Source organism: Oncorhynchus nerka, unplaced genomic scaffold (assembly GCF_034236695.1).
Source record: "Oncorhynchus nerka isolate Pitt River unplaced genomic scaffold, Oner_Uvic_2.0 unplaced_scaffold_2624, whole genome shotgun sequence".
NCBI lineage: Eukaryota > Metazoa > Chordata > Actinopteri > Salmoniformes > Salmonidae > Oncorhynchus > Oncorhynchus nerka.
This window is the reverse complement of record NW_027038676.1, coordinates 8,121-35,406: the sequence shown is the minus strand read 5'-3', so window position 1 is coordinate 35,406 and position 27,286 is coordinate 8,121. Positions and strand designations below refer to the sequence as shown.

At 42.1% G+C, this 27,286-nt stretch overlaps 1 protein-coding gene across 1 annotated transcript; it reads left to right on the top strand.

Annotated features, from left to right (window-relative positions):
* Positions 1 to 3,608: 3,608 nt before the first annotated feature.
* Positions 3,609 to 26,933, top strand: LOC135567111 (condensin complex subunit 3-like; the record flags this gene model as incomplete). The annotated part of the gene is made up of 6 exons (XM_065014575.1): positions 3,609 to 3,661; positions 18,463 to 18,574; positions 19,014 to 19,136; positions 19,217 to 19,303; positions 26,090 to 26,275; positions 26,823 to 26,933. Coding segments are annotated over exons 1-6 (672 nt in total), but the record flags the coding sequence as incomplete, so codon positions are not given.
* Positions 26,934 to 27,286: the final 353 nt, after the last annotated feature.

Sequence of the window (27,286 nt, the reverse complement as noted above, 5' to 3'; positions counted from 1 at the left end):
ACTGGCTGTCTGACCGGCTGGCTGACTGGCTGTCTGGCCGACCGACTGGCCGTCTGGCTGACTGATCGGCTGTCTGACCGACTGGCTGGCTGACTGGCTGGCTGTCTGACTCTCACACACTGACTGTCTCTCTGTAGGATGCTGGTCCCGGCTGGGTTTCTGTCCTGTGAGAGCGTGTTGTACTGGAGAGCTCTGTGTGAGACTGGCTGTCTGACCGGCTGACTGACTGGCTGGCTGTCTGTCTGTCTGGCTGTCTGACTGACTCTCACACACTGACTGTCTCTCTGTAGGATGCTGGTCCCGGCTGGGTCTCTGTCCTGTGAGAGCGTGTTGTACTGGAGAGCTCTGTGTGAGACCGGCTGTCTGACCGGCTGGCTGACCGGCTGGCTGGCTGACTGGCTGGCTGTCTGACTGACTCTCACACACTGACTGTCTCTCTGTAGGATGCTGGTCCCGGCTGGGTCTCTGTCCTGTGAGAGCGTGTTGTACTGGAGAGCTCTGTGTGAGACTGGCTGTCTGACCGGCTGACTGACTGGCTGGCTGGCTGACTGGCTGGCTGGCTGTCTGACTGACTCTCACACACTGACTGTCTCTCTGTAGGATGCTGGTCCCGGCTGGGTCTCTGTCCTGTGAGAGCGTGTTGTACTGGAGAGCTCTGTGTGAGACTGGCTGTCTGACCGGCTGACTGACTGGCTGGCTGGCTGGCTGACTGGCTGGCTGTCTGACTGACTCTCACACACTGACTGTCTCTCTGTAGGGTGCTGGTCCCGGCTGGGTCTCTGTCCTGTGAGAGCGTGTTGTACTGGAGAGCTCTGTGTGAGACTGGCTGTCTGACCGGCTGACTGACTGGCTGGCTGGCTGACTGGCTGGCTGTCTGACTGACTCTCACACACTGACTGTCTCTCTGTAGGATGCTGGTCCCGGCTGGGTCTCTGTCCTGTGAGAGCGTGTTGTACTGGAGAGCTCTGTGTTAGACTGGCTGTCTGACCGGCTGACTGACTGGCTGGCTGGCTGACTGGCTGGCTGTCTGACTGACTCTCACACACTGACTGTCTCTCTGTAGGATGCTGGTCCCGGCTGGGTCTCTGTCCTGTGAGAGCGTGTTGTACTGGAGAGCTCTGTGTTAGACTGGCTGTCTGACCGGCTGACTGACTGGCTGGCTGGCTGACTGGCTGGCTGTCTGACTGACTCTCACACACTGACTGTCTCTCTGTAGGATGCTGGTCCCGGCTGGGTCTCTGTCCTGTGAGAGCGTGTTGTACTGGAGAGCTCTGTGTGAGACTGGCTGTCTGACCGGCTGACTGACTGGCTGGCTGACTGACTGGCTGGCTGTCTGACTGACTCTCACACACTGACTGTCTCTCTGTAGGATGCTGGTCCCGGCTGGGTCTCTGTCCTGTGAGAGCGTGTTGTACTGGAGAGCTCTGTGTTAGACTGGCTGTCTGACCGGCTGACTGACTGGCTGGCTGGCTGACTGGCTGGCTGTCTGACTGACTCTCACACACTGACTGTCTCTCTGTAGGATGCTGGTCCCGGCTGGGTCTCTGTCCTGTGAGAGCGTGTTGTACTGGAGAGCTCTGTGTGAGACTGGCTGTCTGACCGGCTGGCTGACTGGCTGTCTGGCCGACCGACTGGCCGTCTGGCTGACTGATCGGCTGTCTGACCGACTGGCTGGCTGACTGGCTGGCTGTCTGACTCTCACACACTGACTGTCTCTCTGTAGGATGCTGGTCCCGGCTGGGTTTCTGTCCTGTGAGAGCGTGTTGTACTGGAGAGCTCTGTGTGAGACTGGCTGTCTGACCGGCTGACTGACTGGCTGGCTGTCTGTCTGTCTGGCTGTCTGACTGACTCTCACACACTGACTGTCTCTCTGTAGGATGCTGGTCCCGGCTGGGTCTCTGTCCTGTGAGAGCGTGTTGTACTGGAGAGCTCTGTGTGAGACCGGCTGTCTGACCGGCTGGCTGACCGGCTGGCTGGCTGACTGGCTGGCTGTCTGACTGACTCTCACACACTGACTGTCTCTCTGTAGGATGCTGGTCCCGGCTGGGTCTCTGTCCTGTGAGAGCGTGTTGTACTGGAGAGCTCTGTGTGAGACTGGCTGTCTGACCGGCTGTCTGACCGGCTGACTGACTGGCTGGCTGGCTGACTGGCTGGCTGTCTGACTGACTCTCACACACTGACTGTCTCTCTGTAGGATGCTGGTCCCGGCTGGGTCTCTGTCCTGTGAGAGCGTGTTGTACTGGAGAGCTCTGTGTGAGACTGGCTGTCTGACCGGCTGACTGACTGGCTCGGCTGACTGACTGGCTGGCTGACTGACTGGCTGGCTGTCTGACTGACTCTCACACACTGACTGTCTCTCTGTAGGATGCTGGTCCCGGCTGGGTCTCTGTCCTGTGAGAGCGTGTTGTACTGGAGAGCTCTGTGTGAGACTGGCTGTCTGACCGGCTGGCTGGCTGACTGGCTGGCTGTCTGACTGACTCTCACACACTGACTGTCTCTCTGTAGGATGCTGGTCCCGGCTGGGTCTCTGTCCTGTGAGAGCGTGTTGTACTGGAGAGCTCTGTGTGAGACTGGCTGTCTGACCGGCTGACTGACTGGCTGGCTGACTGACTGGCTGGCTGTCTGACTGACTCTCACACACTGACTGTCTCTCTGTAGGATGCTGGTCCCGGCTGGGTCTCTGTCCTGTGAGAGCGTGTTGTACTGGAGAGCTCTGTGTTAGACTGGCTGTCTGACCGGCTGACTGACTGGCTGGCTGGCTGACTGGCTGGCTGTCTGACTGACTCTCACACACTGACTGTCTCTCTGTAGGATGCTGGTCCCGGCTGGGTCTCTGTCCTGTGAGAGCGTGTTGTACTGGAGAGCTCTGTGTGAGACTGGCTGTCTGACCGGCTGACTGACTGGCTGGCTGGCTGACTGGCTGGCTGTCTGACTGACTCTCACACACTGACTGTCTCTCTGTAGGATGCTGGTCCCGGCTGGGTCTCTGTCCTGTGAGAGCGTGTTGTACTGGAGAGCTCTGTGTGAGACTGGCTGTCTGACCGGCTGTCTGACCGGCTGACTGACTGGCTGGCTGGCTGACTGGCTGGCTGGCTGACTGACTCTCACACACTGACTGTCTCTCTGTAGGATGCTGGTCCCGGCTGGGTCTCTGTCCTGTGAGAGCGTGTTGTACTGGAGAGCTCTGTGTTAGACTGGCTGTCTGACCGGCTGACTGACTGGCTGGCTGGCTGACTGGCTGGCTGTCTGACTGACTCTCACACACTGACTGTCTCTCTGTAGGATGCTGGTCCCGGCTGGGTCTCTGTCCTGTGAGAGCGTGTTGTACTGGAGAGCTCTGTGTGAGACTGGCTGTCTGACCGGCTAGCTGACTGGCCGTCTGGCCGACCGACTGGCCGTCTGGCTGACTGACCGGCTGTCTGACCGACTGACTGTCTGACCGACCGGCTGACTGACTGGCTGGCTGGCTGGCTGTCTGACTGACTCTCACACACTGACTGTCTCTCTGTAGGATGCTGGTCCCGGCTGGGTCTCTGTCCTGTGAGAGCGTGTTGTACTGGAGAGCTCTTTGTGAGTTCATTAAGACTAAAGGGGATGAAGGAGAGGAGATGTTGGAGAAACTGCTGCCCGAGGCTGCTACCTTCGCTGAATACCTCTACGGGTAAGACCACTACTACACCCCATACATCACCCTGACTACGGGTAAGACCACTACTACACCCCATACATCACCCTGACTACGGGTAAGACCCCCACTACACCCCATACATCACCCTGACTGCGGGTAAGACCACTACTACACCCCATACATCACCCTGACTACGGGTAAGACCACCACTACATCACCCTGACTACGGGTAAGACCACTACTACACCCCATACATCACCCTGACTACGGGTAAGACCCCCACTACACCCCATACATCACCCTGACTACGGGTAAGACCACCACTACACCCCATACATCACCCTGACTACGGCTAAGACCACCACTACACCCCATACATCACCCTGACTACGGGTAAGACCACCACTACATCACCCTGACTACGGGTAAGACCACTACTACACCCCATACATCACCCTGACTACGGGTAAGACCCCCACTACACCCCATACATCACCCTGACTACGGGTAAGACCCCCACTACACCCCATACATCACCCTGACTACGGGTAAGACCACTACTACACCCCATACATCACCCTGACTACGGGTAAGACCACCACTACACCCCATACATCACCCTGACTACAGCTAAGACCACCACTACACCCCATACATCACCCTGACTACGGGTAAGACCACCCCATACATCACCCTGACTACGGGTAAGACCACTACTACACCCCATACATCACCCTGACTACGGGTAAGACCACCACTACATCACCCTGACTACGGGGAAGACCACTACTACACCCCATACATCACCCTGACTACGGGTAAGACCACCACTACACCCCATACATCACCCTGACTACGGGTAAGACCCCCACTACACCCCATACATCACCCTGACTACGGGTAAGACCACCACTACATCACCCTGACTACGGGTAAGACCACCACTACACCCCATACATCACCCTGACTACGGGTAAGACCACCACTACATCACCCTGACTACGGGTAAGACCACCCCATACATCACCCTGACTACGGGTAAGACCACTACTACACCCCATACATCACCCTGACTGCGGGTAAGACCACCACTACACCCCATACATCACCCTGACTACGGGTAAGACCACCACTACATCACCCTGACTACGGGTAAGACCACCACTACATCACCCTGACTACGGGGAAGACCACTACTACACCCCATACATCACCCTGACTACGGGTAAGACCACCACTACACCCCATACATCACCCTGACTACGTGGTAAGACCCCACTACACCCCATACATCACCCTGACTACGGGTAAGACCACCACTACATCACCCTGACTACGGGTAAGACCACCACTACATCACCCTGACTACGGGTAAGACCACCCCATACATCACCCTGACTACGGGTAAGACCACCACTACATCACCCTGACTACGGGTAAGACCACCCCATACATCACCCTGACTACGGGTAAGACCACCACTACATCACCCTGACTACGGGTAAGACCACCACCACGCCACCCTGACTACGGGTAAGACCACCACTACATCACCCTGACTACGGGTAAGACCACCACTACATCACCCTGACTACGGGTAAGACCACCACTACATCACCCTGACTACGGGTAAGACCACCACTACATCACCCTGACTACGGGTAAGACCACCACTACATCACCCTGACTACATCACATCACATATGTCAACTCCCCCTACCCTCTCCTGTATGTACCTCTAGCCAGTACCCCCCGCAACCCTTTCCCAGGGTACATCAGCTCTGCTAGTCGTGGAATATATCAAATCCTTGGACAGGCATTGGTGGTATTGGAGGAGAGGTTTGGGGGAACACTGACTCAAGTCTGTCCCAGTCTATAGGACCAGTATTTTAAGGCTAGTCCTTGTGATATCTAGACTGGAAGCGTGTAGGTAGACTGTAGAGATGTTAGGGTCAGTACTCTGACAGGCCGTTGTGTCCCCTGTTTCAGGGTAGGGGTTCTGATCTATGATCAGTTTGGACCCGGATCAGTACTCTGACAGGCCGTTGTCTCAGGGTAGGAGTTCTGATCTAGGATCTGTTTGGACCGGATCAGTACTCTGACAGGCCGTTGTCTCAGGGTAGGGGTTCTGATCTAGGATCAGTTTGGACCCGGATCAGTACTCTGACAGGCCGTTGTCTCAGGGTAGGAGTTCTGATCTAGGATCAGTTTGGACCCGGATCAGCACTCTGACAGGCCGTTGTCTCAGGGTAGGGGTTCTGATCTAGGATCAGTTTGGCCTGTTAGGTTCTAGTGATATGGACCCGGATCAGCACTCTGACAGGCCGTTGTCTCAGGGTAGGGGTTCTGATCTAGGATCAGTTTGGACCCGGATCAGTACTCTGACAGCCCGTTGTCTCAGGGTAGGGGTTCTGATCTAGGATCAGTTTGGACCCGGATCAGTACTCCTCCTCTGAGCCTCTTTGTGAATACAGTCCATTGTCTCCCGTCTGTTCTCTCTAGATATGTGAAGGGCCTGCCAGTGCTGTCGGCCAACCAGAGAAACATTGTTACTAGGTGTGTCCAGACAGTGTAGTAGTGTTAACATGTTATAACTGGTATATATAGTGGTGCAACTATAACTGGTATATGAAGACAGTGTTATAGTACTTATAACTAAAATATGGTAGTGTAGTAGAAGACAGTGTATTATGTAGTGGTAACATGTTATAACTGGTATATGAAGACAGTGTAGTAGTAACATGTTATAACTGGTATATGAAGACAGTGTAGTAGTGTTAACATGTTATAACTGTATATGAAGTATATGAAGTACAGTGTAGTAGCATAGTAACATGTTATAACTGGTATATGAAGACAGTGTAGTAGTAACATGTTATAACTGGTATATGAAGACAGTGTAGTAGTGGTAACATGTTATAACTGGTATATGAAGACAGTGTAGTAGTGTTAACTGGTATGTTATAATAACTGGTATATGAAGACAGTGTAGTAGTGTTAACATGTTATAACTGGTATATGTAGACAGTGTAGTAGTGGTACATGTTATAACTGGTATATGAAGACAGTGTAGTGGTTATAACTGGTAAAGTGAAAAGTTAATATGCGGTGTTCGGTATGAAGACAGTGTAGTAGTAGTGTTATAACTGTAACAGTGTTATAACTGGTATATGAAGACAGTGTAGTAGTGTTAACATGTTATAACTGGTATATGAAGACAGTGTAGTAGTAGTAACATGTTATAACTGGTATATGAAGACAGTGTAGTAGTGTTACATGTTATAACTGGTATATGAGTAGTAACATGTTATAACTGGTATATGAAGACAGTGTAGTAGTATGTTATAACTGGTATATGTAGACAGTGTAGTAGTGGTAACATGTTATAACTGGTATATGAAGACAGTGTAGTAGTGGTAATATGTTATAACTGGTATATGAAGACAGTGTAGTAGTGGTGTGTAACATGTTATAACTGGTATATGAAGACAGTGTAGTAGGGTTAACATGTTATAACTGTATATGAAGACAGTGTAGTAGTAGTAACATGTTATAACTGGTATATGAAGACAGTAGTAGTGGTACATGTTATAACTGGTATATGAAGACAGTGTAGTAGTAGTAACATGTTATAACTGGTATATGAAGACAGTGTAGTAGTAGTATATGAAGACATGTTATAACTGGTATATGAAGACAGTGTAGTAGTGTTAACATGTTATAACTGGTATATGAAGACAGTAGTAGTGGTTATAACATATGAAGACAGTGTAGTAACTGGTATATGAAGACAGTAGTAGTGGTAACATGTTATAACTGGTATATGAAGACAGTGTAGTAGTGGTAACATGTTATAATGTTATAACCGGTATATGAAGACAGTGTAGTAGTGGTAACATGTTATAAACTGGTATATGAAGACAGTGTAGTAGTGGTACATGTTATAACTGGTATATGAAGACAGTGTAGTAGTAGTAACATGTTATAACTGGTATATGAAGACAGTGTAGTAGTGTTAACATGTTATAACTGGTATATGAAGACAGTGTAGTAGTGGTAACTGTTATAACTGGTATATGAAGACAGTGTAGTAGTGGTAACTGATGTATATTTGTATAGTAGTAACATGTTATAACTGAACACCTTTGGGATGAATTGAAAGCCTACTGCAGGGCCAGGCCTAATCGCCCAACCTCAGTACCCGTTTGGAATGAGATGTTGGATGAGCAGTTGTTATAACAGTTGTCCACCTACCTTTCTGGTTATGTCGTGTGTGTGTGTGTGTGTATAACATGTGATATGTCAAGGTAGCCTGGGTGCCAGTCAGTTTGTGCCTCTTACCAACTCCTTATGGATTGTTCATGGCATGACACGGAGTGTGAAGTTAACTATTATATAACTGTGTGATACCAGGTATATGTAAGTGTTATAACTAATGTGTAATACCAGGTATATGAAGTGTTATAACTAATGTGTAATACCAGGTATATGAAGTGTTATAACTGATGTGTAATACCAGGTATATGAAGTGTTATAACTGATGTAATACCAGGTATATGAAGTGTTATAACTGATGTGTAATACCAGGTATATGAAGTGTTATAACTGTACTGTGTAATACCAGGTATATGAAGTGTTTTAACTAATGTGTAATACCAGGTATATGAAGTGTTATAACTGATGTGTAATACCATAACTGGTATATGAAGTGTTATAACTAAATACCAGGTGAAGTATAACTACCAGGTATATGAAGTGTTATAACTAATGTGTAATACCAGGTATATGAAGTGTTATAACTAATGTGTAATACCAGGTATATGAAGTGTTATAACTGTGTGTAATACCAGGTATATGAAGTGTTATAACTAATGTGTAATACCAGGTATATGAAGTGTTATAACTGATGTGTAATACCAGGTATATGAAGTGTTATAACTCATGTGTAATACCAGGTATATGAAGTGTTATAACTAATGTGTAACACCAGGTATATGAAGTGTTATAACTAATGTGTAATACCAGGTATATGAAGTGTTATAACTAATGTGTAATACCAGGTATATGAAGTGTTATAACTGATGTGTAATACCAGGTATATGAAGTGTTATAACTAGTACTAGGAAGTGAAGTGGTATAACTAATGTAATACCAGGTATATGAAGTGTTATAACTGTAAAATACCAGGTATATATGTTATAACTACCAGGTATATGAAGTGTTATAACTAATGTGTAATACCAGGTATATGAAGTGTTATAACTAATGTGTAATACCAGGTATATGAAGTGTTATAACTGATGTGTAATACAGGTATATGAAGTGTTATAACTCCAATGTGTAATACCAGGTATATGAAGTGTTATAACTGATGTGTAATACCAGGTATATGAAGTGTTATAACTAATGTGTAATACCAGGTATATGAAGTGTTATAACTAATGTGTAATACCAGGTATATGAAGTGTTATAACTGATGTGTAATACCAGGTATATGAAGTGTTATAACTAATGTGTAATACCAGGTATATGAAGTGTTATAACTGGATGTGTAATACCAGGTATATGTGAAGTAAGTTATAACTAGTACTGTGTAATACCAGGTATATGAAGTAATGTAAGAATTGATATGTGTAATAAACTCATGGTAGTATAGTATAAATGTTATAACTAGTACTGTGTAATACCAGGTATGAAGTGTTATAACTGATGTGTAATACCAGGTATATGAATACCAGTATATATGAAACTAGTACTGTAATACCAGGTATATAAAGTTATAACTGATGTAATACCAGGTATATGAAGTGGTATAACTAATGTGTAATACCAGGTATATGAAGTGTTATAACTAGTGTGTAATACCAGGTATATGAAGTGTTATAACTAATGTGTAATACCAGGTATATGAAGTGTTATAACTGATGTGTAATACCATAGTATATGAAGTGTTATAACTAGTACTGTGTAATACCAGGTATATGAAGTGTTATAACTAATGTGTAATACCAGGTATATGAAGTGTTATAACTAATGTGTAATACTATGTATATGAAGTCTTATAACTGATGTGTAATACCAGGTATATGAAGTGTTATAACTGATGTGTAATACCAGGTATATGAAGTGTTATAACTAATGTGTAATACCAGGTATATGAAGTGTTATAACTAACTGTGTAATACCAGGTATATGAAGTGTTATAACTAATGTAATACTTATAGTATATGAAGTGTTATAACTAATGTGTAATACCAGGTATATGAAGTGTTATAACTCATGTGTAATACCAGGTATATGAAGTGTTATAACTAATGTAAAATACCAGGTATAAGAAGTGTTATAACTAATGTGTAATACCAGGTATATGAAGTGTTATAACTAATGTGTAATACCAGGTATATGAAGTGTTATAACTCATGTGTAATACCAGGTATATGAAGTGTTATAACTAATGTGTAATACCAGGTATATGAAGTGTTATAACTAATGTGTAATACCAGGTATATGAAGTGTTATAACTAGTACTGTGTAATACCAGGTATATGAAGTGTTTTAACTAATGTGTAATACTGTGTATATGTGTTATAACTAATGTGTAATACCAGGTATATGAAGTGTTATAACTGATGTGTAATACCAGGTATATGAAGTGTTATAACTAATGTGTACAATACCAGGTATATGAAGTGTTATAACTTAGGTAATGTGTAATACCAGGTATATGAAGTGTTATAACTAATGTGTAATACCAGGTATATGAAGTCTTATAACTGTGTAATACCAGGTATATGAAGTGTTTTAACTGTGTAATACCAGGTATATGAAGTGTTATAACTAATGTGTAATACCAGGTATATGAAGTGTTATAACTAATGTGTAATACCAGGTATATGAAGTGTTATAACTAGTACTGTGTAATACCAGGTATATGAAGTGTTATAACTAATGTGTAATACCAGGTATATGAAGTGTTATAACTCATGTGTAATAATTAGGTATATGAAGTGTTATAACTAGTACTGTGTACCAGGTATATGAAGTGTTATAATTAATGTGTAATACCAGGTATATGAAGTGTTATAACTGTGTAATACCAGGTATATGAAGTGTTATAACTAGTACTGTGTAATACCAGGTATATGAAGTGTTATAACTGTGTAATACCAGGTATATGAAGTGTTATAACTGTGTAATACCAGGTATATGAAGTGTTAACTAATGTAATACCAGGTATATGAAGTGTTATAACTGTGTAATACCAGGTATATGAAGTGTTATAACTAATGTGTAATACCAGGTATATGAAGTGTTATAACTAATGTGTAATACCAGGTATATGAAGTGTTATAACTGGTACTGTGTAATACCAGGTATATGAAGTGTTATAACTAAACTGTGTAATACCAGGTATATGAAGTGTTATAACTAGTACTGTGTAATACCAGGTATATGAAGTGTTATAACTAATGTGTAATACCAGGTATATGAAGTGTTATAACTAATGTAATACCAGGTATATGAAGTGTTATAACTAGTACTGTGTAATACCAGGTATATGAAGTGTTATAACTAGTATGTGTAATACCAGGTATATGAAGTGTTATAACTAATGTGTAATACCAGGTATATGAAGTCTTATAACTAATGTGTAATACCAGGTATATGAAGTGTTATAACTGGTGTAATACCAGGTATATAAGTGTTATGTGTAATACCAGGTATAACTGAAATATAACTGTGTAATACCAGGTATATGAAGTGTTATAACTGTGTAATACCAGGTATATGAAGTGTTATAACTGTGTAATACCAGGTATGGTATGAAGTGTTTTAACTGTGTAATACCAGGTAACTGAAGTGTTATAACTGTGTAATACCAGGTATATGAAGTGTTATAACTAGTACTGTGTAATACCAGGTATATGAAGTGTTATAACTGTGTAATACCAGGTATATGAAGTGTTATAACTGTGTAATACCAGGCAGTATATGAAGTGTTATAACTAGTACTGTGTAATACCAGGTATATGAAGTGTTATAACTAATGTAATACCAGGTATATGAAGTGTTATAACTAGTACTGTTATAATACCAGGTATATGAAGTGTTATAACTAATGTGTAATACCAGGTATATGAAGTGTTATAACTAATGTGTAATACCAGGTATATGAAGTGTTATAACTGTGTATATACAGGTATATGAAGTGTTTTAACTGTGTAATACCAGGTATATGAAGTGTTATAACTAATGTGTAATACCAGGTATATGAAGTGTTATAAACTATGTAACTGTAATACCAGGTATATGAAGTGTTATAACTAATGTGTAATACCAGGTATATGAAGTGTTATAACTAATGTGTAATACCAGGTATATGAAGTGTTATAACTAATGTGTAATACCAGGTATATGAAGTGTTATAACTAGTACTGTGTAATACCAGGTATATGAAGTGTTATAACTAATGTGTTATAATACCAGGTATATGAAGTGTTATAACTAGTACTGTGTAATACCAGGTATATGAAGTGGTATAACTATACTGTGTAATACCAGGTATATGAAGTGGTATAACTAATGTGTAATACCAGGTATATGAAGTGTTATAACTAATGTGTAATACCAGGTATATGAAGTGTTATAACTAATGTGTAATACCAGGTATATGAAGTGTTATAACTGGTGTAATACCAGGTATATGAAGTGTTATAACTAATGTGTAATACCAGGTATGGGATGAAGTGTTATAACTATGGTAATTGTGTAATACCAGGTATGGTAACTGTTAAGTACCATAACTGTTATTACTGCAATACCAGGTATATAAAGTGTTATAACTACCAGGTGTGTAATACCAGGTATGAAGTGTTATAACTATGTAATACCAGGTATGGAAGTGTTATAACTAGTAACTGTTATAATACCAGGTATATGAAGTGTTATAACTAATGTGTGATACCAGGTATATGGTAAGCAAGTTATAATACCAATGTAACTGTTAATACCAGGTATATGAACTGTTATAACTAATGTAACTGTAATACCAGGTATATGAAGTGTTATAACTAATGTATTAATACCAGGTATGAAGTGTTATAATACCAGTATGGTAACTGTAAATACCAGGTATATGAATACCAGGTATAACTAATGTGTAATACCAGGTATATGAAGTAACTGTTAATACTAGGTAACTGTATAATACCAGGTATATGAAGTGTTATAACTACCCAGTGTAATAGACCAGGTATATGAAGTGTTATAACTAGTACTGTATTACTGTAATACCAGGTATATGAAGTGTTATAACTAATGTGTAATACCAGGTATATGAAGTGTTATAACTAATGTTATAATACCAGGTATGGTAATGAAGTGTTATAACTGGTTAATACCAGGTATGGTAACTGTTATAATACCAGGTATGGTAACTGTTATTACTGGGTAATACCAGGTATGGTAACTGTTATTACTGGGTAATACCAGGTATGGTAACTGTTATAATACCAGGTATGGTAACTGCTATAATACCAGGTATGGTAACTGTTATAATACCAGGTATGGTAATCTGTTATAATACCAGGTATGGTATAAATACCAGGTATGGTAACTGTTATAATACCAGGTATGGTAACTGTTATAATACCAGGTATGGTAACTGTTATAATACCAGGTGGTAATGGTAACTGTTATAATACCAGGCATGGTAACTGTTATAATACCAGGTATGGTAACTGTTATAATACCAGGTATGGTAACTGTTATAATACCAGGTATGGTAACTGTTATAATACCAGGTATGGTAACTGTTATTACTGGGTAATACCAGGTATGGTAACTGTTATAATACCATGTATGGTAATTGTTATAATACCAGGTATGGTAACTGCTATAATACCAGGTATGGTAACTGTTATAACCAGGTATGGTAACTGTTATAATACCAGGTATGGTAACTGTTATAATACCAGGCATGGTAACTGCTATAATACCAGGTATGGTAACTGTTATAATACCAGGTATGGTAACTGTTATAATACCAGGTATGATAACTGTTATAATACCAGGTATGGTAACTGTTATAATACCAGGTATGGTAACTGTTATTACTGGTTAATACCAGGTATGGTAACTGTTATTACTGGGGTAATACCAGGTATGGTAACTGTTATAATACCAGGTATGGGAACTGTTATTACTGGGTAATACCAGGTATGGTAACCGTTATAATACCAGGTATGGTAACTGCTATAATACTACAGGTATGGTAACTGTTATAATACCAGGTATGGTAACTGTTATAATACCAGGTATGGTAATCATTATAATACCAGGTATGATAACTGTTATAATACCAGGTATGGTAACTGTTATAATACCAGGTATGGTAACTGTTATTACTGGGTAATACCAGGTATGGTAACTGTTATAATACCAGGTATGTAACTGCTATAATACCAGGTATGATAACTGTTATAATACCAGGTATGGTAACTGTTATAATACCAGGTATGGTAACTGTTATAATACCAGGTATGGTAACTGTTATAATCCAGGTATGGTAACTGGTAACTACCATAATACCAGGTATGGTAACTTATTACTAATACCAGGTATGATAACTGGGTAATACCAGGTATGGTAACTGCTATTACTGGTAAATACCAGGTATGGTAACTGTTATTACTGGGTAATACCAGGTATGGTAACTGTTATAATACCAGGTATGGTAACTGTTATAATACCAGGTATGGTAACTGTTATTACTGGTAACTGTAATACCAGGTATGGTAACTGTTATAATACCAGGTATGGTAACTTTGTTATAATACCAGGTATGGTAACTGTTATAATACCAGGTTGGTAAATTGCTAATACTCAGGTATGGTAACTGTTATAATACCAGGTATGGTAACTGTTATAATACCAGGTATGGTTATACTGCTGCTATAATACCAGGTATGGTAACTGCTATAATACCAGGTATGGTAACTGTTATAATACCAGGTATGGTAACTGTATAATACCAGGTATGGTAACTGGTATAATACCAGGTATGGTAACTGTTATAATACCAGGTATGGTAACTGTTATAATACCAGGTATGGTAACTGTTATAATACCAGGTATGGTAACTGTTATAATACCAGGTATGGTAACTGTTATAATACCAGGTATGGTAACTGTTATAATACCAGGTATGGTAACTGTTATTACTGGGTTAATACCAGGTATGGTAACTGTTATAATACCAGGTATGGTAACTGTTATAATACCAGGTATGGTAACTGTTATTACTGGGTTAATACCAGGTATGGTAACTGGTATTACTGTTATAATACCAGGTATGGTAACTGCTATAATACCAGGTATGGTAACTGTTATAATACCAGGTATGGTAACTGCTATAATACCAGGTATGGTAACTGTTATAATACCAGGTATGGTAACTGTTATAATACCAGGTATGGTAACTGCTATAATACTGTTATAATACAGGTATGGTAACTGGTTATTACTATGGTAACTGTTATAATACCAGGTATGGTAACTGTTATAATACCAGGTATGGTAACTGTTATAATACCAGGTATGGTAACTGTTATAATACCAGGTATGGTAACTGTTATAATACCAGGTATGGTAACTGTTATAATACCAGGTATGGTAACTGTTATAATACCAGGTATGGTAACTTATAATACCAGGTTAACTATAATACCAGGTATGGTAACTGTTATAATACCAGGTATGGTAACTGTTATAATACCAGGTATGGTAACTGTTATTACTGGGTAATACCAGGTATGGTAACTGTTATAATACCAGGTATGGTAACTGTTATAATACCAGGTATGGTAACTGTTATTACTGGGTAATACCAGGTATGGTAACTGTTATAATACCAGGTATGGTAACTGTTATAATACCAGGTATGGTAACTGTTATAATACCAGGTATGGTAACTGTTATAATACCAGGTATGGTAACTGGTATATAATACCAGGTATGGTAACTGTTATAATACCAGGTATGGTAACTGTTATAATACTTGTATGGTAACTGCTATAATACTGTGTATGGTAACTGTTATAATACCAGGTATGGTAACTGTTATAATACCAGGTATGGTAACTGTTATAATACCAGGTATGGTAACTGTTATAATACCAGGTATGGTAACTGTTATAATACCAGGTATGGTAACTGCTATATACCAGGTATGGTAACTGTTATAATACCAGGTATGGTAACTGCTATAATACCAGGTATGGTAACTGTTATAATACCAGGTATGGTAACTGTTATTACTGGGTACCAGGTATGGTAACTGTTATAATACCAGGTATGGTAACTGTTATAAATACCAGGTATGGTAACTGCTATAATACCAGGTATGGTAACTGCTATAATACCAGGTATGGTAACTGTTATAATACCAGGTATGGTAACTGTATAATACCAGGTATGGTAACCGTGGTAACTACTATGGTAACTATTACCAGGTATGGTAACTGTTATAATACCAGGTATGGTAACTGTTATTACTGGTAACTGTTAAATACCAGGTATGGTAACTGTTATAATACCAGGTATGGTAACTGTTATAATACCAGGTATGGTAACTGTTATAATACCAGGTATGGTAACTGTTATAATACCAGGTATGGTAACTGTTATAATACCAGGTATGGTAACTGTTATAATACCAGGTATGGTAACTGTTATTACTGGGTATACCAGGTATGGTAACTGTTATAATACCAGGTATGGTAACTGTTATAATACCAGGTATGGTAACTGTTATAATACCAGGTATGGTAACTGTTATAATACCAGGTATGGTAACTGTTATAATACCATGGGTAACTGTTATAATACCAGGTATGGTAACTGTTATAATACTCAGGTATGGTAACTGTTATAATACCAGGTATGGTAACTCTATAATACCAGGTATGGTAACTGTTATAATACCAGGTATGGTAACTGTTATAATACCAGGTATGGTAACTGTTATAATACCAGGTATGGTAACTGTTATAATACCAGGTATGGTAACTGTTATAATACCAGGTATGGTAAACCTGTTATAATACCAGGTATGGTAACTGTTATAATACCAGGTATGGTAACTGTTATAATACCAGGTATGGTAACTGTTATAATACCAGGTATGGTAACTGTTATAATACCAGGTATGGTAACTGTTATAATACCAGGTATGGTAACTGTTATAATACCAGGTATGGTAACTGTTATAATACCAGGTATGGTAACTGTTATAATACCAGGTATGGTAACTGTTATAATACCAGGTATGGTAACTGTTATAATACCAGGTATGGTAACTGTTATAATACCAGGTATGGTAACTGTTAGTAATGGTAACCCAGGTATGGTAACTGTTATAATACCAGGTATGGTAACTGTAACAATATATGGTAACTGCTACCAGGTATGGTAACTGTTATAATACCAGGTATGGTAACTGCTATAATACCAGGTATGGTAACTGTTATAATACCAGGTATGGTAAACCGTTATAATACCAGGTATGGTAACTGTTATAATACCAGGTATGGTAACTGTTATAATACCAGGTATGGTAACTGTTATTAATACCAGGTATGGTAACTGTTATAATACCAGGTATGGTAACCGTTATAATACCAGGTATGGTAACTGTTATAAATACCAGGTATGGTAACTGTTATAATACCAGGTATGGTAACTGGTAACTATAATACCAGGTATGGTAACTGTTATAATACCAGGTATGGTAACTGGTATGGTAACTATAATACCAGGTATGGTAACTGTTATAATACCAGGTATGGTAACTGCTATAATACCAGGTATGGTAATGTTATAATACCAGGTATGGTAACTGTTATAATACCAGGTATGGTAACTGTTATAATACCAGGTAAACCGGTAATACCAGGTATGGTAACTTATTACTGGGTAATACCAGGTATGGTAACTGTTATAATACCAGGTATGGGAACTGTTATAATAACCCAGGTATGGTAACTGTTATAATACCAGGTATGGTAACTGTTATAATACCAGGTATGGTAACTGTTATAATACCAGGTATGGCAATGGTAACTGTTATAATACCAGGTATGGTAACTGTTATAATACCAGGTATGGTAACTGTAAATACCAGGTATGGTAACTATAATACCAGGTATTATAATACCAGGTGGTAACTGTTATAATACCAGGTATGGTAACTGCTATAATACCAGGTATGGTAACTGTTATAATACCAGGTATGGGAACTGCTATAATACCAGGTATGGTAACTGTTATAATACCAGGTATGGTAACTGTTATAATACCAGGTATGGTAACTCCGTTATAATACCAGGTATGGTAACTGTTATAATACCAGGTATGGTAACTGTTATAATACCAGGTATGGTAACTGTTATAATACCAGGTATGGTAACTGTTATTATAATACCAGGTATGGTAACTGTTATAATACCAGGTATGGTAACTGTTATAATACCAGGTATGGTAACTGTTATAATACCAGGTATGGTAACTGTTATAATACCAGGTATGGTAACTGTTATAATACCAGGTATGGTAACTAAGTTATAATACCAGGTATGGTAACTGTTATAATACCAGGTATGGTAACTGTTATAATACCAGGTATGGTAATGTTATAATACCAGGTATGGTAACTGTTATAATACCAGGTATGGGAACTGTTATAATACCAGGTATGGTAACTGTTATTACTGGGTAATACCAGGTATGGTAACTGTTATAATACCAGGTATGGTAACTTATTAATGTAATACCAGGTATGTGAAGTGTGTCCCGGTGTTGTCTGAAGAGCAGAAAGGAGACTTTGCTCAGCTGGAGCTGGTGATGACTAAAGAGTTCATCTCTCAACAACTCATCCACCTCACCGCTGTCTGGATACCAATGAAGAGGGAGGAAGGTGAGAAGAGGGGGATGGGAGGAGGGGAGGGGTGATGGGGGAGGGGATGGGTGGGTGATGGGGGAGGGGATGGGTGGGTGATGGGGGAGGGGTGGGTGATGAGGAGGAGGAGGTGATGGGTGAGAGGAGGGGGGTGGGTGAGAGAGGTGGAGGAGTAGAGGATGGGTGGGGGAGGTAATGTAGCCATCAGTGGTTGAGTTCGGCTTGACTACATAACAGATGCCTGATAGATATTTATCACATCAGATGATGTCGTAATCTGATCTCAGTCGATAACGGGTACACAACCATTGGGTTGATTCAACGACAGTGCGCCTAGTCGGCAGGAAGTTAATCAGGTTTATCTTTTCCCTTGTATATGGTGCTACAGAAAGTGTTCATGTAACTCTGTGTGTGTGTGTGTGCGTGTAGGAAGCGTGTGGTGGCTGTGTTACAGGAGATGCTGGTCCTACCTCAGACTCCTCCTCTCTGGTCTCTCTGCTGACAGAGAAACTACTGACCCTGATACCTGACGACCACAGACGCATTCAGACCGTAGGTTACACACACACACACACACACACACACAGTAGATAAAGGTGTAGTGAAAGTTTTAACCTGTGTGTGCGCACCAGGTGGCGGAGGTGATCTCGGAGGTGCGTGAGCCCATCGTCGTCAGACAGCCGCTGGATGAGAACGAGAACCGCAGGAAACAAGTTAAGGTATTCGCTCTGCTGTATCTCTCCTTTATTCTCTATCTAATCCTCCATCCCTCCTCTACCTCTCTCTCTTCTCTCTCTCCATCCCTCTCTCTCCTCTTCCTCTCTCTCCTTTACCTCTCCCTCTCTCCTCTTCCCTCTTTCTTCCCTCACTCTCTCCTCTTCCCTCTTTCCATCCTCTACCTCTCTCTCCTCTTCTCTCTCTCCTTTACCTCTTTCCTCTCTCCTCTTCCCCTCTCTCTCCTCTTTCCTCTCTCTCTCTCTCTTTCTCTCTCCCATCCTTTCCCTCTCTCTCCTCTTCTCTCTCTCCTTTACCTCTTCCCTCTCTCTCTTCCCTCTCTCTTTCCCTCTCTCTCCTCTTCTCTCTCTCTCTCCCTCTCTCTCTCTTTCCTCTCTCTCCTCTTCTTCCCATCCTCTCCCTCTCTCTCCTCTTCTCTCTTTCCATCCTCTCTCCTCTTCCCTCCTCTCCCCTCTTCCCTCCTCCTCCCTCTCTCCATCCTCTCCCTCCTCTCCTCTCTCCATCCTCTCTCTCCTCTCCTCTCTCCTCTCTCCATCCTCTCTCCTTTCCTCTCTCCTCTTCTTTCTTTCCATCCTCTCCCTCTTCTCTCTTCTCCTCTTCTCTCTTTCCATCCTCTCCTCTCCATCCTCTTCCCTCCCCTCTCTCCTCTCCATACTCTCCCTCTCTCTCCTCTTCCCTCCTCTCCTCTCTCCATCCTCTCCCTCTCTCCCTCTTCCCTCCCCTCCTCTCTCCATCCTCTCCCTCTCTCTCCTCTTCCCTCTCTCTCCTTTACCTCTTCTCTATCTAATCCTCCTTCCCTCTTTCCATACTCTCCCTCTCTCTCCTCTTCCCTCCTCTCTCTCCATCCTCTCTCCTCTTCCTTCCTCTCCTCTCTCCATCCTCCTCTCTCCTCTTACCTCCTCTCCTCTCTCCATCCTCTCTCCTCTTCCCCCCTCCTCTCCTCTCTCCATCCCTCTCCCTCTCTCTCCTCTTCCCTCCTCTCCTCTCTCCATCCTCTCTCTCCTCTTCCCTCCTCTCCTCTCTCCATCCTCTCCCTCTCTCTCTCCTCTTCCCTCTCTCTCCTTTACCTCTCTATCCTCTCCTCTCTCCTTCCAGTTAGCTGAGGTGAAGGTTTGTATCCTAGAGTCTAATCAAAATCAAATGTTATTAGTCAGGAGTTTGGTAATCAGATGTTATTAGTCAGGTGCTTGGTAATCAGATGTTATTAGTCAGGTGCTTGGTAATCAGATGTTATTAGTCAGGTGCTTGGTAATCAGATGTTATTAGTCAGGTGCTTGGTAATCAGATGTTATTAGTCAGGTGCTTGGTAATCAGATGTTATTAGTCAGGTGCTTGGTAATCAGATGTTATTAGTCAGGTGCTTGGTAATCAGATGTTATTAGTCAGGTGCTTGGTAATCAGATGTTATTAGTCAGGTGCTTGGTAATCAGATGTTATTAGTCAGGTGTTTGGTAATCAGGTGTTATTAGTCAGGTGCTTGTAATCAGATGTTATTAGTCAGGTGTTATTAGTCAGGTGCTTGGTAATCAGATGTTATTAGTCAGGTGCTTGGTAATCAGATGTTATTAGTCAGGTGTTATTAGTCAGGTGTTATTAGTCAGATGTTATTAGTCAGGTGTTTGGTAATCCAATCAGATGTTAGTCAGGTGCTTGGTAATCAGATGTTATTAGTCAGGTGCTTGGTAATCAGGTGTTATTAGTCAGGTGTTTGGTAATCAGATGTTATTAGTCAGGTGCTTGGTAATCAGGTGTTATTAGTCAGGTGCTTGGTAATCAGATGTTATTAGTCAGATGTTATTAGTCAGGTGCTTGGTAATCAGATGTTATTAGTCAGGTGTTATTAGTCAGGTGCTTGGTAATCAGATGTTATTAGTCAGGTGTTATTAGTCAGGTGCTTGGTAATCAGATGTTATTAGTCAGGTGCTTGGTAATCAGATGTTATTAGTCAGGTGTTTGGTAATCAGATGTTATTAGTCAGGTGCTTGGTAATCAGGTGTTATTAGTCAGGTGCTTGGTAATCAGATGTTATTAGTCAGGTGCTTGGTAATCAGATGTTATTAGTCAGGTGTTATTAGTCAGGTGTTATTAGTCAGATGTTATTAGTCAGGTGTTATTAGTCAGATGTTATTAGTCAGGTGTTTGGTAATCAGATGTTATTAGTCAGGTGTTATTAGTCAGGTGCTTGGTAATCAGATGTTATTAGTCAGGTGCTTGGTAATCAGATGTTATTAGTCAGGTGCTTGGTAATCAGATGTTATTAGTCAGGTGCTTGGTAATCAGATGTTATTAGTCAGGTGCTTGGTAATCAGATGTTATTAGTCAGGTGTTTGGTAATCAGATGTTATTAGTCAGATGTTATTAGTCAGGTGCTTGGTAATCAGATGTTATTAGTCAGGTGCTTGGTAATCAGATGTTATTAGTCAGGTGCTTGGTAATCAGATGTTATTAGTCAGGTGCTTGGTAATCAGATGTTATTAGTCAGGTGCTTGGTAATCAGATGTTATTAGTCAGGTGTTATTAGTCAGGTGCTTGGTAATCAGATGTTATTAGTCAGGTGCTTGGTAATCAGATGTTATTAGTCAGGTGTTTGGTAATCAGATGTTATTAGTCAGGTGCTTGGTAATCAGATGTTATTAGTCAGGTGTTATTAATCAGGTGCTTGGTAATCAGATGTTATTAGTCAGGTGTTATTAGGTGCTTGGTAATCAGATGTTATTAGTCAGGTGTTTGGTAATCAGATGTTATTAGTCAGGTGTTTGGTAATCAGATGTTATTAGTCAGGTGTTATTAGTCAGGTGCTTGGTAATCAGATGTTATTAGTCAGGTGCTTGGTAATCAGATGTTATTAGTCAGGTGCTTGGTAATCAGATGTTATTAGTCAGGTGCTTGGTAATCAGATGTTATTAGTCAGGTGTTATTAGTCAGGTGCTTGGTAATCAGATGTTATTAGTCAGGTGCTTGGTAATCAGATGTTATTAGTCAGGTGCTTGGTAATCAGATGTTATTAGTCAGGTGTTATTAGTCAGATGTTATTAGTCAGGTGTTTGGTAATCAGATGTTATTAGTCAGGTGTTATTAGTCAGATGTTATTAGTCAGGTGTTTGGTAATCAGGTGTTATTAGTCAGGTGCTTGGTAATCAGATGTTATTAGTCAGGTGCTTGGTAATCAGATGTTATTAGTCAGGTGTTTGGTAATCGATGTTATTAGTCAGGTGCTTGTAATCAGATGTTATTAGTCAGGTGTTATTAGTCAGGTGTTATTAGTCAGGTGCTTGGTAATCAGGTGTTATTAGTCAGGTGCTTGGTAACCAGATGTTATTAGTCAGGTGCTTGGTAACCAACAGATGTAGAGTAACATGCTGACTTTCGGCCCCTAACCAACAACACAACAATAGAAACAGCAGGAATACATCCACAAGGCAATTAAGACGGCATTCAATGAGCTAAAAACAAGAAAAGGCTCACCCAGAGGTTGGTGCTCCTCGTAGCCCGGGACTTTAATGCAAGGAAACTTTAACTCGTTTTTTAAACCAAATTTCTATCAGAGAGTTAAATGTGACAAACACTCTGACCATCTTTACCCACACACAGAGACGATACAAAGCTCTCCCCTCAACATTCACAAGGCCTGATTTCCAGGACGAGCTGACCAACTGTGTAAGAGACAAGTGTCTTCCCTATCCGAGTCTGTAATGCCAACATGTTTTAAGCAGACCACCGTAGTCCCTGTGCCCAAGAACTCTAAAGTAGTCTGCCTAAATGACTAACGACCCATTGCACACACGTCTGTAGTCATGAAATGCTTTGAAAGGCTGTTCATGACTGACCTCAACACCATTATCCCAGAAACCCTGGACAGGAGGTACACAATTGGAACCTTCAGCCCGGACCGAGTCCGGGGCCGGTAGCTTATCATGAGGTATCTCTACTACCTCCGGGGGCAGGTCTCAACTCTCTGGTAAATAATGTGGTCTACAGCTTATCATGAGGTATCTCTACTCCCGGGGCAGGTCTCAACCTCTTGGGTGGCTAGCTTATCATGAGGTATTCTAAGGTCTCAACCTCTTGGTAAATAATGTGGTCTACAGCTTATCATGAGGTATTCTAGGTCTCAACTCTCTTGGGTGGTCAGGTCTAAACTCTCCTGGTAAATAATGTGGTCTACAGCTTATCATGAGGTATTCTACCTCCGGGGACAGGTATAAACTCTCTTAGTAAGTAATGTGGTCTATAGCTTATCATGAGGTATTCTACTCCGGGGGCAGGTAGAAACTCTCCTGGTAAAATAATGTGGTCTACAGCTTATCATGAGGTATTCTACCTCCGGAGAGCAGGTAGGAACTCTCCTGGTAAATAATGTGTTCTATAGCTTATCATGAGGTATTCTACCTCCGGAGAGCAGGTAGGAACTCTCCTGGTAAATAATGTGGTCTATAGCTTATCATGAGGTATTCTACCTCCGGAGAGCAGGTAGAAACTCTCCTGGTAAATAATGTGGTCTATAGCTTATCATGAGGTATTCTACTCTCCGGGGGAGCAGGTAGAAACTCTCCTGGTAAAATAATGTGGTCTATAGCTTATCATGAGGTATTTACCTCCGGGGCAGGTCTAAACTCTCCTGGTAAATAATGTGTTCTATAGCTTATCATGAGGTATTCTACTCCGGGGCAGGTCTCAAGTCTCTTGGTAAATAATGTGGTCTATAGCTTATCATGAGGTATTCTACCTCCAGAGAGCAGGTAGAAACTCTCTTGGTAAATAATGTGGTCTACAGCTTATCATGAGGTATTCTACCTCCGGGGGACAGGTATAAACTCTCTTAGTAAGTAATGTGGTCTATAGCTTATCATGAGGTATTCTACCTCCGGGGGGCAGGTAGAAACTCTCCTGGTAAAATAATGTGGTCTACAGCTTATCATGAGGTATTCTACCTCCGGAGAGCAGGTAGGAACTCTCCTGGTAAATAATGTGTTCTATAGCTTATCATGAGGTATTCTACCTCCGGGAGAGCAGGTAGGAACTCTCCTGGTAAATAATGTGGTCTATAGCTTATCATGAGGTATTCTACCTCCGGAGAGCAGGTAGAAACTCTCCTGGTAAATAATGTGGTCTATAGCTTATCATGAGGCATTCTACCCTCCGGGGCAGGTAGAAACTCTCCTGGTAAAATAATGTGGTCTATAGCTTATCATGAGGCATTCTACCTCCGGGGCAGGTCTAACTTCCTGGTAAATAATGTGTTCTATAGCTTATCATGAGGTATCTCTACCTCCGGGGCAGGTCTCAAGTCTCTTGGTAAATAATGTGGTCTATAGCTTATCATGAGGTATTCTACCTCCGAGAGCAGGTAGAAACTCTTTGGTAAATAATGTGGTCTATAGCTTATCATGAGGGCATTCTACCTCCGGGGGCAGGTCTCAACTCTTGGTAAATAATGTGGTCTACAGCTTATCATGAGGTATTCTACCTCCGGGGGCAGGTCTCAACTCTCTTGGTAAATAATGTGGTCTACAGCTTATCATGAGGCATTCTACCTCCGGGGGCAGGTCTAAACTCTCCTGGTAAATAATGTGGTCTACAGCTTATCATGAGGCATTCTACCTCCGGGGACAGGTATAAACTCTCTTAGTAAGTAATGTGGTCTATAGCTTATCATGAGGTATTCTACCTCCGGGGGCAGGGTAGAAACTCTCCTGGTAAAATAATGTGGTCTACAGCTTATCATGAGGTATTCTACCTCCGGAGAGCAGGTAGGAACTCTCCTGGTAAATAATGTGTTCTATAGCTTATCATGAGGTATTCTACCTCCGGAGAGCAGGTAGGAACTCTCCTGGTAAATAATGTGGTCTATAGCTTATCATGAGGTATTCTACCTCCGGAGAGCAGGTAGAAACTCTCCTGGTAAATAATGTGGTCTATAGCTTATCATGAGGTATTCTACCTCCGGGGCAGGTAGAAACTCTCCTGGTAAAATAATGTGGTCTATAGCTTATCATGAGGTATTCTATCCGGGGCAGGTCTAAACTCTCCTGGTAAATAATGTGTTCTATAGCTTATCATGAGGTATTCCCATCCGGGGCAGGTCTCAAGTCTCTTGGTAAATAATGTGGTCTATAGCTTATCATGAGGTATTCTACCTCCGGAGAGCAGGTAGAAACTCTCTTGGTAAATAATGTGGTCTATAGCTTATCATGAGGCATTCTACCTCCGGAGAGAGGTAGAAACTCTCTTGGTAAATAATGTGGTCTATAGCTTATCATGAGGTATTCTACCTCGGGGACAGGTATAAACTCTTAGTAAGTAATGTGGTCTACAGCTTATCATGAGGTATTCTACCTCCGGGGACAGGTATAACTCCAAATGGAGGTCAGTGGTCGCTGTCCGATGTCCAGAAGCTCTTTACGGTCTGTAACCTCCTCTCTCTGTCTCTCTCTCTCTCTCTCTCTCTTCTGTCTCTCTCTCCCCTCTCCCTCTCCCTGTCTCTCTCTCCCCCTCTCTCTCTCCCTGTCTCTCTCTCTCTCCCCTCTCTCTCCTCCCTCTCTCTCCCTCCCCCTCTCTCCTCTCTCCTCTCTCTCTCTCTCTCTCTCTCTTCTCTCTCTCCTCTTCTCTCTGTCTCTCTCCCTCTCTTCTCTCTGTCTCTCTCTCTCTCTCTCTCTCTCTCTCTGTTTCTCTCTCTGTTTCTCTTTCTCTCTCTCTCTCTCTCTCTCTCTCTCTCTCTCTCTCTCTCTCTCTCTCTCTCTCTCTCTCTCTCTCTCTCTCTCTCCTTCCAGCTAGCGGAGGTGAAAGTTGGTATCCTAGAAGCTAAACAGGCCTTAGAGGAGTGTATCAGTAACCAGGAGTTCAACAGAGCAGCGGAGCTGAAGGACTCTATAACTGACCTGGAGAACCTGAGGAACAACATCCTGCAGGAGGAGACACCGCAGGAGGACAAGGAGACAGAGACACGCATGGAGAAGGTACAGACACACACACACACACCACAGAAACACACACACACACACACCACGGAATCACACACACACACCACACCGGAGGACAAGGAGACAGAGACACGCATGGAGAAGGTACAGACACACACACACACACACCACAGAAACACACACACACACACACACACACACACACACACACACACCGCAGGACGACAAGGAGACAGAGACACGCATGGAGAAGGTACAGCAGACACACACACACACACCACGGAATCACACACACACACACACACACACCACGAATCACACACACACACACACACACACACAGAAACACACACACACACACACACCACGGAATCACACACACACACACCACACCGCAGGACGACAAGGAGACAGAGACACGCATGGAGAAGGTACAGACACACACACACACCACGGAATCACACACACACACACACACACCACGGAATCACACACACAGCAGGACGACAAGGAGACAGAGACATGGAGAAGGTCCAGACACGTTATTGTCTCCCGTGAATAAATGCTGTGTTCTCTCTGTCAGACGGACCCAGAGACCCTCCTGCGCTGTCTGACCATGTGTGTTGAGCTGTTGAAACAGATGAACATCAAGACGAGGATCGGTCCGACCATGTCAGCTCTCCTCTCCTCTCTGGTACTATACTGTCTAATCTAACGTATAGGATCCATCATGTCAGCTCTCCTCTCTGGTACTATACTGTCTAATCCTATAGATCCATCATGTCAGCTACTATACTGGATCCATCATGTCAGCTCTCTCTCTCTGGTACTATACTGTCTAATCTAACGTATAGGATCCATCATGTCAGCTCTCTCTCCTCTCTGGTACTATACTGTCTAATCTAGCATTATGGGATCCATCATGTCAGCTCTCCTCTCTGGTACTATACTGTCTAATCTAACGTTATAGGATCCATCATGTCAGCTCTCCTCTCCTCTCTCTGGTACTATACTGTCTAATCTAACGTATAGGATCCACCATGTCAG